This window comes from Gracilinanus agilis, chromosome 1 (genome assembly GCF_016433145.1).
Source record: "Gracilinanus agilis isolate LMUSP501 chromosome 1, AgileGrace, whole genome shotgun sequence".
Classification (NCBI taxonomy): domain Eukaryota; kingdom Metazoa; phylum Chordata; class Mammalia; order Didelphimorphia; family Didelphidae; genus Gracilinanus; species Gracilinanus agilis.
In genome coordinates this window covers 149,839,970-149,860,840 of record NC_058130.1, presented here as the reverse complement: position 1 = coordinate 149,860,840, position 20,871 = coordinate 149,839,970, and the positions used below count along the sequence as shown (strand labels likewise).

Genomic DNA, 20,871 nt, shown 5'->3' with positions numbered 1-20,871 from the left:
GATTTCATAGTTGTGTTCATATAAATCCTGTGTTTGGAAGATAGATTCCTAAGTATTTTATATTGTCTAGGGTGATTTTATATGGAATTTCTCTAACTCTTGCTGCTGTGACATGTTGGAAATATTTAGGAATGCTAATGATTCACAGAATAGTATACTTGTCAGATCTCTGGGAAAGAAAAGATTTTAAAACCAAGGAAGAGTTAGAAAAAATTACAAAATGTAAAATAAATAATTTTGATTATATTAAACTAAAATTTTTTGTACAAACAAAATCAATGCTACTAAAATTAGAAGGGAAGCAACAAATTTGGAAAAAATCTTTATAACAAAAAACTCAGATAAAGGTCTAATTACTCAACTATATAAGGAGAAAATCAATTGCACAAAAAAAACAAATCCATTCCTCAATTGATAAATGGGCAAGGGACATGAATAGGCAATTTTCAGATAAAGAAATCAAAACTATCAACAAACACTTGAACAAGTGTTCTAAATCTCTTATAATCAGAGAAATGCAAATCAAAACAACTCTGAGGTACCACCTCACACCTAGCAGATTAGCTAATATGACATCAAAGGAAAGTGGGGAATGAATGTTGGAGGAAAATTGGGACAATAATGCACTGCTGTTGGAGTTGTGAATTGATCCAACCATTCTGGATGGTAATTTGGAACTATGCCCAAAGGGCTTTAAAAGACCATCTGCCTTTTGATCCAGCCATATCACTGCTTAGTTTATACCCCCAAGAGATAATAAGGGAAAAGACTTGTACAAAAATATTTATAGCCGTGCTCTTTGTGGTGGCAAAAAAATTGGAAAATGAAGGAATGCCCTTCAATTGGGGAATGGCTGAACAAATTGTGGTATCTGTTGGTGATGGAATACTATTATGCTCAAAGGAATAATGAACTGGAGGAATTCCCTGTGAACTGGAATGACCTCCAGGAATCAATGCAGAGTGAAAGGAGCAGATCCAGGAGAACATTGTACACAGAGACTGATACACTGTGGTACAATCAAGCACAAGGGACTTCTCTACTAACAGCAATGAAGGAATCCAGAGTAAGGCTGAGGGACTTATGAGAAAGAAAACTAGCCACATTCAGAGGAAGAACTGTGGGAGTAAAAACACAGAAGAAAAACAACTGCTTGAACACATGGGTTGATGGGGATATTATTGGGGAGGAAGACACTAAATGATAACTCAAGTCCAACAATCAATAATATTGAATTAGGTCTTAATCAGTGAAACATGTAAAACCCAGTGGAATTGTGCACTGGCTACAGAGGAGTGGGGGCTTTGGGGGAGAGGGAAAGAATATGAAATATGTAACTATGGGAAAATATTCAAAATAAAATTAAAATAAAAATTACTCATTTATAGAGCCCTTTACCAAGTATATTCCTTACAAGAACTCTTTGAAATAAGTAGTATTATCTTTTTATAGATGAGGAAACTGAGGTCCCGAGAAGGTAAGCAATTGATATAATATTTTCCTCACGACCTTGTGCAAATACAATCCCTACCTTACCGATGAGTAAATTCAGGTGCTGGAAAATTAGATGATTTTTCCAGGGTCACACCAGTAGTAAATAAAAGTGTCATAATTTGAACTGGAGACCTCTGCCTTCCAAGAACAGTTTACTTTCCAATACAGCACATAGCCTGTTAAAGAAAGTAATAAAGGTATTTGTCTCTCTGCCACCTTTAGGATCAAATATAAAATGTTCTATTTGGCATTTAAAACCCTTCATAATCTCTTTTTTCCCTTCTCCCCAAATATATATTTTCCTGTCTTCTTACACATTATTTACCCCTCTAACATATTTTGCAATCCAGTGACATTGGTATCATTATTTCCTTGATTAAGACATTCTGAAAGGGAACATAGAAAACTTTACCTGGCAGATCTTTGAAGAAGGGAAGAATTTATAAACAAAAAAGAGACAGAGAGCATTATAAGATATAAAATAAATAATTTTGATTATATTAAACTTAAAATCCTTTGTAAAAACAAAATTAAGATAAACTACTAAATAAGGGAAACAACAAATTGGGGAAAAATTTTAAACAAATTTCTCTGATAAAGGCCCAATTTCTTAAATTTATAGAGAACCAAGTTAAATTTATAAGAATAAAAACCATTCCCCAAATGACAAATGGTCAAAGGATTGAACAAGCAGGTTTCAGATGAAGAAATCAAAACCATCAAAAATGAAATAAAAAATGAAAAAAATTTCTAAATCACTCTTGATTAGAGAAATGCAAATTAAAACAATGCTGAAGTACCACCTCACACATATCAGATGGGCCAAAATGGCAGTAAAGGAAAGTTGTAAATGTTGGGTGGCAAAATTGGACACTAATGCATTGTTGGTGGAATTGTGAATTGATCCAAATATTCTGGAGGACAATTTGGAATTATGTCTAGAGGGCTTTAAAATTGTGCATACCCTTTGATCCTGTAATACCACCACTGGGTCTGTATCCCAGAGAAATAATAAAAAAAGGAGAAAGGACAAACTTGTACAAAAATATTTATAGCAGTTCCTTTTGTAGTGGCAAAGAATTGGAAATTGAAGGGATGTCCATCAATTGCAGAATAGATGATCAAATTGTGGTACATGGTAGTGATGGAATACCATTGGGTTATAAGAAATGAAAAGCAAGATGATTTTGGAAAAAGCTGGAAAAACCTGCATGAACTGATGCAGAGTGAAATAGGCAGAATTGGGAAAACATTGTACACAGTAATAGTAATATTTTATGATGATCAACTATGAAAACTTATCTCAGAGATGCATTGGAAAGATCTTAAAAGACTAATGATGAGAAATGCTATCTATCTTCAGAGACAGAACTGTTGGAGTTGCATGGATGCAGATCAAAGTATACTATCTTTCACCTCCCTGTATTTATGGTTTTATTGTGGGGTTTTAATGTCCTATGAATGTGCTTTTGCAACAATGACCAGCATTGAAATGTGTTTTGCATGATAATAAAAATAAATTAAAAAAACCCAATATGCACCACACCCACTCCAAAAAAAAAAAAGATATTCTGACTCCCCAAAATGGGCATTTTCACTGCTGTCACTCATGCCTGAAATGTTCTACCACTTCATCTCTACCTTTTGGTTTCCTTGACTTCCTTCAAGTCTCAGCTAAAAATTTAACCCCAATGAAAGACTTTTGTGATTATCCCTTCTATTGATTATTTCCAATATAGAATGTATATATCTTGTTTTTAAATAGTTGCTTCATGTTATCTCCTTCATTAGACTATGAGTTTCTTAACAGCAGAGATTTTTGCCTTCTTTTTATCTCTTGTTTTTAGCACCCAGGTTATAGTAGTCACTTAAATAAATGTTTATTGACTATTTAACATTGTCTATGAAGTGAAAAACATGGTTCCTTTAAACCTTATATCCCTCAAGATCACTGGTGAATATTCTCAAAATGGCAGGCCAGAGTTGAGGCTACAGTCTGTGACCATGGAACAGAAAGATTTTTCTCTGTCCTAATTTCTCTAGGCTGAACCTTGTGAGACTCAAAACCCCAGTATTGGTCTTAAAACCTATTATACATTAGTGGATTGAGCCAATTTATAACTCATTAACATAGCTCACATTTATATAGTTCCAGAGAAAAGTCATATGTCCAGGTGTTTAGTAAGGATTTAAAGACCCTGTACTTAAAGAGGATTCCTTTGTGGTTATTCATGCATTAGTATATTCATTCATAAACTTTTATCCAGTGACTACTGGAATACAAGAAATTAGCATTAAGAAATGTGGGAAATACAAAGATGAATAAGCCATGGCCCTTGTCTTCATAGAACTCAGGGTCTAATAAAAGTCATGAGGCAATGTGGTATAGTGGAAAGGGCATAGGACCAGGAGTCAGAAAAGCTGTAAGAGTCTTGGGCAGTGGGGATGCTAATGAGCTGAGTGATGTTGAGTAAATCACTTCACTTTTCTCAGACTCAGTTTCCTTATTTGTAAAATAAAGGTCTGGAACAAGGTGATCTCTAAGGTAACTTCCAGGTGTGAAATCATAGCATCCAAAGAAGAAAAAACAAAGTAGGAGAACGATTCTTTCCATCTGAGAAATAAGATTAAGTATAGAAATAATCAACCTCCAGAGAAGGAAAATTTAGGAAAAGTTGAAAATAAAGCCTATAGCATCATAGTGATTCTATAAAAATACAACATTAGTTGGTCAGTAACAGTTCTGGGATGATATATTTTTCCCCATCTGCCAAGATTAGTCTCAAGAAAGTATTTAAATATCCAAAAGTCCATGTGAATAGACTCTTTCCATAAAAATAAAATTTGAACACTAATATGAAATAAATGATCTTTGAAAATAGTTCTGATTATAATTAACTTACCTTCATCACCTTCAAATAAACAGCTATGGTTTACTCAAAAATTATTTATTATTTATAACTTCTCATGCACTCAGGGATTTTTTCAATCCCTGAACAATTTAAAGTTAGTGTTTGTTCTAAAGTTGTAGAAAGTAGTTTTTTGAAGCCTCAGAGACAATGTCTCAGGTACCCAATTATAGTCAATTTTTATTTGTTTTTTTTCTTTTTAATTTTAGTACCTATGTTACTTTTTTGATAGGAAATTACTACTGTTAGGTAGTATGTTGTCAACGTAGCAGGTATTTTGTTAAATTAATTCAAGGACACAAAGGGAAAGTTTATCTCCTTTTCTTTTAAAAAAGTTATATTACCACAGCAATCTAGTGTTTGATAAACCCAAAGATCCCAGCTTTTGAGACAAGAACTCACTACTTGGAAAAAACTGCTGGGAAAATTGAAAAACAGTATGGTAAAAATTAGGTTTAGATCAATATTTCACACCCTATATACCAAGATAAGTTCAAAATGGGTATGTGACTTAAATATAAAGAGTGATATTATAAGCAAATTAGGTGAACATAGAACAGTTTACCTGTCAGATCTATGGAGAAGGGAAGAATTTAAGACCAAACAAGAGATAGAGAACATTACTCTACTAATGAATAATTTTGATTATATTAAATAAAAAAAATTATACAAATAAAACCAATATAAACAAAATTAGTAGGGAAGCAAGAAACTGGAAACAAATTTCCCTGATAAAGATCTAATTTCTCAAATATATAAAAGACCAAGTCAAATTTATAAGAAACCAAGTCACTCTCCAATTGGCAAATGGTCAAGAGATATGAATAGGCAGTTTTCAGATGAAGAAATCAAACCTATAAATCATCATATGAAAAAATGTTCTAAATCCCTCTTGAGTAGAAAAATGCAAATAAAAATACCTCTGAGGTACCACCTTACACTTAGCAGATTGACCAATATAAGTAAAGGAAAATAATAAGTTTTTGAGGGAATGTGGCAAAATAGGGACACTAATGCATGGCTTGTGAAGTTGGGAAATTATCCAACCATTCCGGAGGGCAATTTAGAATTATATCCAAAGGGCTTTAAAAGAATATATACCTTTTGATCCAGCAATACAACTATTATGTCTCTATCCAAAAGAGATTAAAAAAATTGGAATTGACCATTTTGTACAAAAGTTTTTATAGCTGCACTTTTCATGGTAGCAAAAAATTGGAAAGTGAGAGGATGTTTCTCAATTGGTGAATGGATGAACAAATTGTTGTATATGATGGAATACTATTGTGCTATAAGGAATTATGAACGGGATGATTTCAGAAAGAACTGGAAAGACGTACATGAATTGATGCAGACTGAAATAAGGAGAATCAAGAGAACAATATACATAGTAACTGAAACTGTGTTCAGAAGTTCTGGGAATTTGTTTTTGTATCATTTTATGCAATATAGAATTTAGAGTTTTCAAATTTTTTAATAATTTTCTTTGAGACATAATCCTTATGCTATCTTTGTGTATCTTTACTTCAAGATCAATCTTTTCAGCTTATATAAAATTAATGCATTTTTGAAAACCCTATTGATTCTAAGGCAGAAGGATGGTAGGATTAGGCAATGAGCGTTAAGTGGTCCTAGATTCAGGGTCCTAGAGCCACAAAATGTCTGAGGCCAAATTTGAAGCCATGACTTGCCTCTAGTCCTGGCTCTTTGCCTACGGAGTCACCTCACTGCCTCTTAGTGTATTCTTTTAATGTTATTGCTTTTTGCTCATCTTTTGTCATATTTTTTTCTGCTTTAATATTCCAAATCTTTCATTTCTTTAAAGAGGTTGTCTACATGTATTAATTTTTCTAACCTCCTAATATAATTTTTAATTGGGCATTGAATCCTTAATTTCTGACCTATATTCATACCTAAATTCTAAAAAATCAATTTCATTTCTCCTTTGAACCATTATTGTCATTTTTCCAGGATTTCTTAGGAGTCTACTGAATTCCATATTTGATCAGGCATTTGTTCACATTTTTTAAAATCTCATAATGAGCTTTATATTCTCTTTGAGTACTTACTACTAATTACCACTCATTTTCATTTCGAGAATCCTTTTTGTTAATTTATCGATTGGTTTTTTACTTTAATGAAGAATTTCCCATTGAAATAATTGTTTTTTGTCCATTTTTTATGATTCCCATCATTTGCTTTGTAGATATCACTCTTTTGCTTTAATAATTATATTCTTGAAACTAGATTGTAGACTGCCTCAAACTCTTTGAGTCAGTTAATTAAAAGTTTGAAGGCATGGCTCCCTGTCCAGAGTAGTTTCTAAGGTAATAGAATTTGCCCCAACTGAGTGTCAGTCATTTTTTATTTGAGATCAGCACAACTGCCCTTTCCCAGGTATTGGATCCTCTTTCTAATTTTCCCCTTTCTTTCTTGATTGAATCATCTGCTTAGGGGCAGGCAGTTGGGAGGAGAATAAGTGATTGTTCTGAGCAGAATCTCTTCAGACTTGTGGCTTCTAATCCGGAGCCAGATAAAAAGGCAACCCATTTTTAGCCCTATCCTTTCTTCTGTTACATATGGTTGGGCAGTCAGCATCTGCTGTTCCTTAATGATAAGCATGGCTCATTTCAGTGGAATCTCTGCAACATCAGAGATAAGAAGAGAGAGATTACAAAATGGACCCCAGTCATGAGACTAAGGGTTTGTGCCTCTGTATATAGAGACTGTTAGAGAAGAGATTAGAATTCTCTTATCTTAATAAATTAGGATTTTACATGGTCAGAGTTCTCTCTTCTCTCTCCTATTTGATTTTGCTGTAGTTATTCTACATCTGATGCATAATCTCTTTTTGATGGAGGATTGGAGTGCTGAAGTGGTTTGATAAGTGTCTAATTTTGGTCATGACCAAAAAGTCTCAATAACAGCTTTTATGAAAAATGCCTGAGGCCATATTTTTGAGACAGATTCTCTTATGTTAGCTTCTTTGGCTCTTTATATTCAAAAGCCCTTTAAATTTATATCAGCAAAACTGTCAGCTTTGTTTTTTGTTATTTCTTCTATCCATTATGTGGTTATAAATTTTCCATGTAACCATGGCTGTGAAATGTATCTCTTTCCATTTTCCATTTTTTTAATGATGTGATCTTTTAAATGCAGTTTGATTATCCATTTGGAAGTTCTTGCTTTATAAACTGAAAGATGTAAAATGGTATTTTTCCAAACTTCTCTCCACATACCTTAGCAATTCATGTTAAATATGACATCTATCCCCCAAGTAGTTTGTATTACTGGGTTTAGTATAAATACTACATTATTAATCATTTACTTCTGGGTCTTGCTTGTCCAGTATGTTCCATTGGTTCATTTTTCTATTATTTAACCAGTACCACAATATTTCAATAATTATTCCTTATCAACATAGTTAAATAGTGGTGATGATATAACCCTTTTGTCCTTAGTTTATTAATATTATTTCCTTTGATAATGTAATTAATAAATATACATATTTATATGTATGTGCATTTATATGTATGAATGTATGTATAAAATAAGTTCATAATCCCCAGGTTAAGAACCTCTGATGTGGACCAAAATTTGTGTAGGAGGACAGGTTGAAATTGTGGATGGAGAGAAGTCTAGTGAACAAGGAAAGGGCATTTTAGTGGAAGACCACAGATTTTAGGGAGGCATCAGTCACTCTCCTGAAATCTCCAAGTATGAGGAAAGGAGTAGGTTAGAAATGAAGACTATGATCCAAGCACTGAACTCTTTGAGAAAGGGAAGAAACTTGTAGACAAGAAGAATTTGGCTCAAATTCCACCTTAGTCAAGATTGAGCAACATGACTAGGGGAACATATCTTAACCTTTCAGTCTCAGTTTCCTCATCTGGAAAATGTGTATAATAAGCTTATTAAATTTAGTTTCCTGGGGTGTTGTGTCAATTTAGTGAAATAATTCAACGATCTTGGACAACATCTAAATGGCAACTATCCAGATAACCTGGATAGGGTGACATATTTGCTAAGTGGTGTTTGAGGAAAAGTCTGGAAATGCCAACAAGATGTAAGGAATGTATTTTCTCCTTCAATAGCATTAATAGGTATGACAGAGGGTATCATTCTTCTAGGGGAGGCAAGGTTTTCAAGTACAAAAAACATTGAAGGAAAAAAAATGAACATTATAAGTAGAGGATTAAGACAAAGGAAAATGTATTAATGATGTAATGGGTTTCCTGGAAGGTACAATCAAGGCAGTGAACTGAATGAAATAGACTTAAAGCTGAGTTGGAAATTGGTTAAAGAGCTAAGAGTGGGAACAGTAGCAGGGGAAGGGAGTTTTTGCCTAGGCAATCTTTTCCTCTGAATCATAGGGAGTTGAAGAAGAGAAGAAAATAACTGGCTAGCCACAGGATAGTAGGTTTTCTTATTTTTGCCACCACTACGAGATATCTCTTCCCTTCTGTTACATTCATCTGAACTTACCTTAGGTGTCAGAATTCCTAGCTTTGGCTCTATATCTAAGTAATTTCAGCTTTTTATATTTGGTTTTGAAAAGGGAATGAAAAGTTTAAAAATGTTTCTTCCCTTAGAAATCTGAAGAAAATAGAGATGAAATGATCTAGCTTTCCTTCTTGACTTTGGGTTCAAAAGGGCATTATTACATATGTCTCTGTGGCATGTTTTCAAGATCAATCAAGTAAATATTGACAGTGACATTGCCCACATGTACAATTTCTTCCCTCTGGAAGAAAGATCACCTATGTATAGTTAAATTAGTTGTTGGACAATCCAAGGTTATTTTCCAAAAGAAGGAAGATATAGAGGTGGGTTAAAAATTCTGATAATTGAAGGAAAGTACAGAGACTAAGAAATCATTAAAGGGAAAAGCCTTTGATTTTAGCAAGGAGGAAGAGAAAGAAAGAGATGAGATATTTTATTAGAGAATATATGTTATAAGTACTATGGTATGGAACAGGTGTAAAGTATAAAGAAGTAGATTTAGGAGTCCTAGGTTATAGTCCTAACTGATTCCATTTGTGACCATAGGATAATGGCATAGCCTCATAAGGTTCAGTTTTTTTCAGCAGTAAAATGGGAATAATAATTATACTACCTATATCATAAAATTGTGTTAGAAAAATTCTACACAAACCCTGAAGTATTATGAACAGGAAGTATAATTATTTCTACTCCTCTTTAAATGAAATCAGTTTTTGAATAATAGTAACTGTTGATGTTTTTGTTTATTGTAATTGAATTGCTCCTATCATAATATCACCAATAAATTACTGAATTTCTATTAAAGATTAATGAGAAAGTATCAGGGAAAACTCATTTCCATCCTTTTCCCCACTCTAACATGCCAGTGAAGGGATCAGGGTCCAGATGGCTTACACCATATGAAAACTTGGAGACAAGTGGAAACATGTAGAAAGAGAAAAGATTGAGGGAAGGCAAAAGGGTTTACTAGTGACTGCTTACTTAGCTATAAAATGGGGGTAAGAATAGCACAAAGCATCGTCCAATTTAAAAATAGTCAAAGAATATGAAGAGGCACTTCTCAGAGGAACAAATTAAAACTTTCTATAGTCATATGAAAAATGCTCCAAATCACTGTTTAGAGAAATGCAAATTAAAACTGCTCTGAGATACCACTTCACACCTATCAGATTGGTTAACATGACCAAAAAGGAAAATGATAAATGTTGGAGGGAATGTGGGAAAATTGTGACCTTCATACGATGTTGGTGGAACTCTGAACTGATACAACCATTCTAAAGAGCAATATGGAAACAGGGTCAAAGGGCCAGAAAACTATGCATACCCTTTGACCCTGCAATACCTCTTAGGTCTGTATCCTAAAGAGATGAGAGATAAGGGTAAAGGACTACCTGTACCAAAATATTTTTAGCAGTTCCTTTAGTTTTGGTAAAGAATTGGAAACTGAGAGGTTGTCCCCCATTTAGAGAATGGCTGAAAAAGTTGTGGTAAATGGTTGTAATGGAATATTCTAGAACCATAAGAAATAACAAACAGGATATTCACAAAAACATGGGAAGTCTTATATAACTAATACAAAGTGAGCAGGACTAGGAGAAAAAGGTATACAGTAACAGAAATATTATACAATGATCAGCTGAGAAGGAATAAACAATTTCAGCAAAACAAGTTCTCAAGGTAACATAAGGGAAACATGGTGAAAATTGCCATGCATGGCCAAAGAAGGAATTGTTGGAGTATGTTGAAGATCAAAGCATGGTCTCTTCCACTTTATTTCCTTTATTTTTTATTGTATATGTGATGTATGTCTTTTATCATGACATGAGTAATATGGAACTATGCATTGCATGAAAGTACTGGTATGATCTATATCAGAGTATTTATCACCTCAGAGAAGGAGAAGGAGGAGGAAAGGGGACAGTCTGAATCCTAAAATTCAGAGAAATATTGTCAAAAATCATTTCTACATGAAACAGAAAAAATAAGTAATTAAAATACACTAGAGAAGAAAATAGCAAAAAAAGCAAAAAATTAAAAAAAAATCAGGGAAGTTGTATGCTTAAAATAGTAGAGTAAGAGATGCTCTATTCACCTAAAGTCTCCACATAGATACACACACACACACACACACACACACACACACACACACACACACATACACACACACACACACACACACACAAATTGCCTCAAAACAAAAGAAATAAGAGGGGACATATTTAACTGGGATAAAATGGGAGAGTAGCCCAGGGAGTGTGGCAATCATCAGTTCCAGGGAACTGACTGGACTCTAACAAAGCTAATGCACTGCTTTAGGGCCAGAGGCAAGGAGCCAGCGTCACTGGGTACCAACACAGGACAAGCAATACTACTCAGGTCAACTGTAGCAGCAGAGTGGAGGTCTATCTCAATGTGCTTCCAAATAGTCCCAGGCAACGAAGTGGTAGGGAAGGGAATCAAACCCAGAGCAAGCCACTCAGCCTAGCGCAGCAAAGTGGTAGAGCAGGGAACCAACCCAAGCACCTCCACATGCATATGTTGGAATAGAAGATCTCTGCAATCTCTTCTGGCTAGAAATCCTACGGTCCTACCCTAAATCATCAAATTAGTTATAGGATGGGTTTCAATGAGGGCTCATCATCTTAATTTCTCTTTTATTAAGCACAGCAAAGTGACAGTTTTTTGGTTGTTTTTCCTCAGATTGGACTGAATCCATCCACCTTAGAGGCTACACAAGAAACTAGGGAAAACAAGAGTGTAGCAGTGAAAATTCTCTAAATTTCAAGGTGATTCCTTTGGGGGGGAATGGAGAGGATTAGAGTAGAATAGGTATGTTAAGTAAGAGACCAGAGATAACTGGGGTGGGGGGATCCAGTGAGAGTCTTGATGTGATATAACTGGGAGCCCTGTTGTGGGCTTATCTGCAAATGATGATTTATTAGGTAAAGAATTGGGATGAAAGGAGATAACTTTTTCACAGAATACAGATATTAATAACTGGGCACCCTAGTTTCACTATTTCAGTTTGATCAGTTATTTTCAAGAGGTGGAGATAAAAAGGGACATAGCATAATGGCTTGTTTTGAGCTGCTCTTTAAAGGATGGAGAAAAGGGAATGATACCAAATTATTCAAAGGCAAGTCAGTAAATATTTACTTTGATATCAATCTTCTGTATATCACTTTGCAGAGTTAGCCAGACAATTCATTGGTTCATTCATTCATTCTTATACTTTTTAAGCATCTCCTATGTTGATGGTCCTATGTTTTGGGTTACTGGATTGCAGTTGAGTAATATATTACCCCAAGTACAAGTAACTGTTCATTTGGATATGGGTTATCAAGAGTCAGAACTTACTGTATTTATCAGTTTTTTTAGGATGCTGAAAGCAATCAAAGAGGAATACAATGAAATGGAAAGAGTTCTAAACTTGTGGTGTTGAACTTAGTATCACCAGACCAGAGATTGAACCCCATCTTTGCTCTTTGCTACCTGTGTGACCTTGAGCAAATTACTTAATCTCTATAGGTTGCTTTTGCTCATCCATAAAATGAAGTGGTTGAATTATCTGGACTCTGAAGTCTCTTCCAATTTGTGGAAATAACTTGAAAGGATAAAACATTAAGTCAGACATAAGATGCAATTTAATAGAGATAAGTGTAAATTTATGCATTTGAGGTAAACAAAGAAATCTCATAAGTACAAAATAGGTCAGGTGTGGCTGAGTGGCAATTCTTCAGAAAATGATTAGAAGTTTTTGGTAAAAATGATGCCCAAAGTGAAACATAGTAGATGAAAGGAGTTAATACTTGCTTAGGCTCTATTAATAGAAGTAAAGTGATCATAACTCAGAAAAATTTTCTGTACTCTGCTATAAAACACTATATCCAGAGTATTTTTCTGAGCCTTTAGGAAGTATATTTGCGCAAGATGTTGATTGAAGAATATTTAGAGGAAGGTAAAAGTATTTGAGATTGTGCCATGAAAATTGGTTTGAGGAACTGGGAATGATTTATTATAGGAGAAAAGATGGTTTAGGGGATAGAGTGAGGTATTAGATCTGTCTCTTAAGTGTTTGAAAGGCTATCATGTGGAAGATATATTAGGCTTCCACCTGACTGGTCTCAGAGGACAGAATTAGGGATAAAAAATGGAAATTACAGAGAAGTAGATTTTGCCTTGATGTAAGAAAATTTCCTTAGCTTGAAAGCTATATCTAAGTTCTGCAAGGAACTTCCTAATTACCAAGTACCTGATGCATGTGGTTCAGTGCAAAAAATGCTAGTTTTGTAGTTAGAAGATCTGGACTCAAATCTTGAGGCCTTAGGCAAGTCATAACCTCTCTAGGCCTTGTCTCTTGTCTACAAAGTAAGAAGGGGAGTTATGTGATTTCTAGTTATTAATATCCTATTATCATGTAGTATACCATGTTTATTTCAATAACAATCTTCTGTCTCTTTTCAGAGACAAGTACTCAGACCATCCTTAGAGTTTGCCTTATATTGGACTTTACTAATACCCTATCATCATTAAAAATCAAAGTATCAACTGAAGAATGACCCATTCCAGCTTCCTAACATCCCATTGAGTGCCTGTGTGACTCTTTTTATCTTACTATTTTAGCAGTTGCCTCCATGGTGAAGTAGTTTTGTCCAAGTGGTACCAGCCTTGTTATGTAAGGATTGATAATTAGGAGAGAAGGAGGAAGGGAAGGAGACAGTATTGGAAGGTGGACATCACTGTCGTATGTCTATCTTCTTTTTTTGTTAGTCTGAAATTCACTTTTAATCCACACATATAGCTCTTTATCTTGATTTAAGTTTTTTTGGTCAAAATTGTTGCTTCTCCCCCATTAAATTAAAATTATCTTTGTGTTTAAACAGAATATTAAGACATTTATTGGTTTATACAATTTATTAACAATTAGTATATTCTTTATTCTGTTTAAGGTCATTGGGATCTGCTTTAGGTTTTAATTTTCCATAGAATTATATGCATATCTGTTAATTTATATCAAAGTGCCTAGACCAAAAATGTACCCAGATAATTGTTTAATATTTGTAAATGATTTATGTTAGAGCTAAATACAGATTTCTGTCACCTAAGGAAAGCCATTTAACCTCTCTTGGCCTCAGTTTCCTCACTGTAAAATGAGACATTCAAGCCAGATGACTAATATGGTCCCACCTAGAACTATAGCGCTATAGAGAATAGTGTTGTCCACATGCTTAAAAATATTATTCAAGGATTGTGAAGAAATCATGTGCATTTGCAAACTTTTTGGAGAAAAATGTTAGAAGAAATCTTGTGATTTCTTATTTATAGCACAGTTAGAACTCTCCTTCCATAAAGATTATTTCCCCACCCCACCCCAGATAATCAATATACAAACCTATACCAATAGTTAATGTGGCTTTCCATTTAGTGGCACAGTGGGGAAAAAACCTTGACCTTGTGGTTTCAGGACCTGTACTCAGTGCCAAGCTCTGCAGTTTACCACTCATGTGATGTTAGCCAGATCACTTCAACTCTTACCCTCATTTTTCAGCCTCTCTGAAATGAGGGTGTTGAATCATCTGACCTCTAAGCTTCCCTTCAGCTCTAAACACTATGATCCTAGGCAGCAATACACAAGAGCTTCAGCATAACCCAGACTTTTCACATGAAATGGTGAATTCTCTCATGAAATCATCATTATTACCAACTGTGTAAATCTACAATGTCAATCTGGTCTGTTTTTTGGAAACATTTCTAGCTTATATAAACTATTAAAGTTGGTTATTTATATATAAGAAGTGGTATGGAATAGTGGGATAGGAATTGGCCTCAAAGAGAGCTAGACTTGACACATACTGACTGTGTGACCTTGGTTAAGTCACTTAACTTTTTAGCTTTCAAGGCAACTCTCTAGGACTCGATAAGTTTTAGAGAAGGAACTGACTGGCAATGATAGAGGGAGTTCCCTTATTTGGAAATTTCCTATATCAGTGAAACAGCAGGTCCAGTTCATACCCTAAGACTCTTTTATGCAGCGATCCTTAATTTTTATTGAGCAATCATTGAGTTAACAGAGTGTCCAAAAGGAAATTCACATGAAGTACCTTTTCATCAATATTTTCTTGACTGCTTCCTTCACTTCTTTGTTCCTCAAACTATAGATGATGGGATTCAGCATGGGGGTCACTACAGCATACAAAACAGTGAATAATTCATCTGAAATCTGAGCTTCTTTGCTCTTGGGTTTCATGTACATGAAAATAATGGTCCCATAGAATATAATCACCACAGTTAGGTGGGCTGAGCAGGTAGAAATGGCTTTATGTCTCCCTTCTGCAGAATTCATCCTCAAAATGGTAGATAGAATGAAAATATAAGATACAAAAATCAACATCACTGGAATTGGCAAAAGAATTATACTGCCCACCAGCATGATGATCTCATTGAGGGAGGTATCAACACATATGAGCTTCAAGATGGCCAAGATTTCACATGTGAAATGGCTGACCACATTGTGTCCACAGAAAGGCATCTGCATTGCAATGACTGTCTCCATGATGGATTTCATAAAAGAAAAGATCCAAGAGAAAACAGCCATCCCTAAGCATACTCTCTGATTCATGATGATGGGATACCTCAAAGGGTGGCATATCGCAACATAGCGGTCATATGCCATCATGGCCAGGAGAATACATTCTGTTGATCCTGTGGAAAGGGAGAGGCACATCTGTACCGCACACCCAATGAAAGAAATGGTTTTTCTTTTAGATAGGAAGTTGACCAGCATTAAAGGTATAAAGGTTGATGTGTAGCAGATGTCCAGGAAAGAGAGGTTACTAAGAAAGAAGTACATGGGGGTGTGGAGATGAGAATCCAACACACTGATGGCAATGATGATTCCGTTACCCACCAGGGTGACCAGGTACATCACCAGGCACAGCACGAACAGGAGGCTCTCCAGCCTGGGGTAGCTGGAAAATCCTTTCAGAAAGAATTCAATGATAATGGTGTCATTGACTATTTCCATCTCATTTTCCTTCTCTTACCTGCAGAGATTTGGAGAAAGATATAAACTAATATGTTTATATGATAGGAAATACTGGGGGAACTACTGAAATTTTCCTAGCGTCTCTAGCCTAAAACTGTTATGTTTCCTCAAGTGTGATGTATATATTTTTACAAATCCTTAATGTTGCAAATCTGGAATCTCTACATGGAAAATTAGAGAGGGGATTATAGGTGGGAGAAGAGAAGGGCTGTCTGCTCTTGCATTGTTCTGGGTCTTTGCAGGGGATTGGAGGAAAAGAGCCCTTGAGAAGAATGAGTAGAGGTTAATTATAAAGGCTGAGGATGGAGCGCACTTCCAGTGATTCTGAAAAATAACATGTTCACTTCTTTTGACCAGCACAATTGAACAATGGTCCCCTGAAGATATATTTCCTCTATATCTTTGATAAAAAGTCTTGGAATGGAGAACTTTCAAAGCATTCCTTAAAGTACATTTTACCTTGAAGAAGAATATGGACCTAGGGAAGTTAGGATTAAGGGAAGAAAATCTATGGTCATGTCTACCTATGGATTCTTTTCCCTCTCCTCTGTGGGAAACCAGCAAATCTTAGTGTCATATGTTTAGTATTGGAAATTACTAGTATTAGTATTGGAAATTAGTGGTAATCTATAATCACTACCTCATTTTATAGATGAGCAAATTGAATCCAAGAGAATTAAATGATCTGTCTAGGTACAAAAAGGTAGCAAATCTTATAGAAGGATCTGAAACCTGATGCTCTGATTCCAAATCTACTATCCTCTCCACTCTAGTTCTCAAACTTTTTGATTTTCTTAACCTTTTTTTGTGTCATGTGCCTCTTTGGCATGTGGTGAATCTTGTTGACCTCTTCTCAAAAAAACAATTAAAGTTTAAAATAACATAAATAGGATTATGATAAAATATAATTAAATGGAAATATAGCTATATGTATGTAAATTTATAAATATACATATGTTCATACTCCCTGATAGATACATTAAAATATGAACATGTACATTCATGCATATGTAATAAATATACACATACATATATATCTATATTAATGTATTTATGTTTGTATTGCTATTTATTTTTCTACCAATCTACCAACCAGATTAAGGACTTCTGACATGAACCAAAACATGATTAAGATAGGTTTAGAAGTATAAATTGGGAAAAATCTAGTGAACAGAGAGGAACCACTTCAGTAGAAGGCCACACATAGAAGAGGACATCATCTAGTCTGCCAGTGTCTTCAGATATGAGGAAAAGAGTAAGAGTGGAGAGGAATATTGTGATCTAAGCACAGAACTCTGAGAAAGAAGAGATATATGGGTATAAGAAGACTTTGGTTTAATTGTCACCCTTATTCTAGAGGAAGTCAGATTTCTATGAATAGGTTTTCCATTAATGCAAAAAGATGATAAGATAAAGTAAACATTAAAAGATGTCTGAAGCAAAGGAAAATTTGTTAAAACACAGGGTGGGTAGGATAAGAGTACAGTGGCTGAGTTAGATGTTGGTAAAAGAGCTGAGGGGGGATAGGTGATGACAGAGGAAAGAAGCTTTTGCCCAGGTAGTCTTTGGCTAACCATAGGTGGCAAGTTTTCTTATTTTTTTTACTTCTACTCTCATTTACACATTTTCTGAGGGTACCAGGAATCCTTATGGCTCTATATCTAAATAATTTTTTAAAAAAGTAAGCTTTTTATAATTGACTTTGAGAAGGGAGTGAAAGGTTGGAAAATGAAAATGGTGAAGAAAGTAGACATGAGACCTCTTTAGGTTCAAGAGGACATTGTTATACATACCTTTGAGGTCATTTGGAAGATACACTAACTTGATGAGGTCAAAACTCAAAGTGGCACTGCTCACACACACAGCACCTGCATTGCTGGAGCAAAGACCACCAATATACAATCAGTTCTTGGGAAATCCACAGTTATTTGCCTAAAGAAGGAACATATACATAGAACTCTATTGGTACCTTAAACTTTCAGATTATTGAAAGAAAACACAGATCCTAAGCATCAATAGAAAAAAAAACACCTTTGATTGATTTTAGCAAGGGGAAATAAAAAAGAAAGAGGTGAGATTTCTTCAGTGAATACATTTTAGAGGTAGTGTGGTAAAGTATGGGGGTAGAGTGGAAAGAAATGGAATTTAGGAAACCTGGGTTATATTACTGACTATGATCTGTGACCATGAAATTGTGATAAAATCTCATAAGCCATAGTTTCTTCATTGATAAAATGGGAATAATATTTTTTTTACTCTCTGTATCAATATGTACAGGAATTGTTATTATTATTCCTACTCTTCTTGTAATTAAATCAACATCCTTTGATAATAGTAACTATTGATAACCAAAACTGTTGGCCTTTGTTATAACTGAATTCCTCTTGCCACAAATAATTAACTGGATTTTTATTAAATGTTAATGAGAAATTATAAAGGAAAACTTCTTTTTACCTACTTTTACACTTAACCAACTGATACCTACCTCCAGGATTAGGGTACAGATGGCATAAAATATATGGAACTTGGAAACAAATGGAGACGTGTAAAAAGACAAAAGATTAATGGCAAGTAATGGGGTTTAGTGATAAAAGTTGGCTAATGAGTACAAAGAATGTTTTTCTTATACTGATTTCAAATGAATAACCATAATTTGAGGGACAGCATGGCACAGTGGGTAGAGTCTTAGACTTGGATATAGCAAGAACTGGTTTCAAAATTTCCCTGAAATCTTAAAAGCTATTTGACTTTGGGCAAGCAACAATCTTTTTCAGTCTGTTCCTCATCTATAAAATGAAGGTAATAATAATACTAGCCTCACAGGGCTATTAAACAGGTCAAATGAGACAATGCACGTAAAGTTCTCTGCACACCTTAAAGTACTATGTTAATGTGATGTTTTTAAGCTTCATTTTTCTTTCCTAGTCCACAAGAAATGTCTCATTCCACTCCTGGCATCTCTCCATCCTCTATTCTCACACATTTGCATTCCTTTGTTCTCTTGTAGAAACTCACTCTCTTGCTCCAGAACTTTTTTCTCTTGACTTCCCTGAAGAGAGAATGAGAAAAAGAGGTCATCATGATATTACCAGTTGGATATCCAATAGCACATAAAGTTGACCCTGCTCTTCCTTCCCTCAGATTCTTAGTCTGCATTCTCAAACAAGTAAACACACACACACACACACACACACACACACACACACACACACACACACACAAAGAGTGGTGCAGTTCTGCTCATCTTGTACATCTGTCTCTCTTCTGCCTAAACATATAGGTCTGTGTTTAGATACTCCCAATGTATTCCCACTTTTACACTTTACTTTTTCTAAAAACATTTGCTAGCTTACTAAAAAAATAAATAGCAGATTTCAAAATGTTTAAATAATTTATGTGAATGTTTTATGAATGTTTTAATGACTCTTTGTGTGTCACAGAAGATGAGGGAAACAATTTTATTTTTCATCATCAATGAGTCAAAGGACATTTTTAAGTAATTTCTATATGACAGGCTCTGGGAAAAGAAGGTTAATTGTGAAACTGGGAGAAAGATTGAAGGCAAAGTGAACTTCAGACCTATAACTCATAATACATGGTGATGACAAACTGAAAATGACTATTGATTCATACTTGCCAATTTTTTAAATAGAAATTATTTGCAGGTATCTCAGCCCTTTCCTCCCCTCCTTGTATCATAGAAGGCATCACCCAACAAAAAGATATAGATATATAACTTTTGTCTTTTGTGTTTCTGTTTATTCACAAGTCATTCTTCAAATATTCATTCTGTAGCTTTAAATAATGTCCCCTTGGTTATACTCCCCTCTTCATTATTTCATGTAGATATTTTCAAGTTTTTTAAAAAATTAACCTGCTCATAATTTCTTGTTGTAGAGTAGTATCCCATCATAATCATATATCACAATGTTTCACCAACAGTGTATTAGTGTCCCCATTTTCCACATTCCCTCCAACATTTGTCACGTTCACCAATCTGATAGAAGGGAGATGATATCTCAAAATGGTTTTGGTTTGCATTTCTCTAATCAGTAGTGATTTAGAGCATTTTTCCATAATTATATACATTTCCATATATATGTATACATATACATGGCTTTGATTTCTTCATCCCCAAACTATTCATATCTTTTGACCAATTATCAATTAGAGGATAATTCTTATTCTTATAAATTTGGCAAAGTTCTCTAAATAATTTAGATATGAAACCTTTATCCAAAAAACTCTATACATTTTCTCCCCAATTTTCTGCTTTCCTTCTAATTTTGGCTAAGCTATTTTTATTTCTACAAAGCCTTGTAGGCTACAAAAGCCTTATTGTTTCGTGCAATAAAAATCATTCATTTTACAACTCACAATTCTCTCCATCTCTCATTTACTCACCTATCTATAAATATGATAGGTAATATGTTTCTTGTTTCAATTTGCTTATATCTCTTTTTATGTCTAGTCGTGTATCCATTATGATCATATTTTAGTGAATAGTATAAGATGTTGGTCTATACCTAGTTTCTGTAAAACTACTTTCTGACTCTCAGCAATTTTCACCAAATAGTGAGTTCTTGTCCACAAAACTTGGATCTATGCTTTTGTCATATACAAGATTACTATAATCTTTTACTGCTTTTGTTTTATGTCTCTTCTGTTCCACTAATTTACCTTTCTATTTCTTAGTATCAGATAGTTTTGATAATTAATGCTTTATAATATAGTTTAAAATCTGATACTGCTAGAACTTCTTTACATTTTTCATTAATTACTTTGATATTCTTGTTCTTTTGTTCTTCCAAATTAATTCTGTTATTTTTTGCTTGCTCAACAAAATAATTTTATTGGTAATTTAATGGAGTGGCATTTAATAAGTAGATTAGTTTAAGTAGTGTTGTCATTTTAATTATA

At 34.3% G+C, this 20,871-nt stretch overlaps 1 protein-coding gene across 1 annotated transcript; it reads right to left on the bottom strand.

Annotated features, from left to right (window-relative positions):
* Nucleotides 1-14,994: 14,994 nt before the first annotated feature.
* LOC123231005 (olfactory receptor 13J1-like) lies at nt 14,995-15,930 on the bottom strand. Its single transcript, XM_044657207.1, has one exon. The coding sequence runs from the start codon at nt 15,928-15,930 to the stop codon at nt 14,995-14,997; it is 936 nt and encodes a 311-aa protein (XP_044513142.1).
* Between the last annotated feature and the right edge of the window lie 4,941 nt (nt 15,931-20,871).

Coding starts and splice junctions, on each gene's coding strand:
- LOC123231005 (XM_044657207.1), bottom strand. CDS start 15,930: ATGGAAATAGTCAATGACACCATTATCATTGAATTCTTTCTGAAAGGA.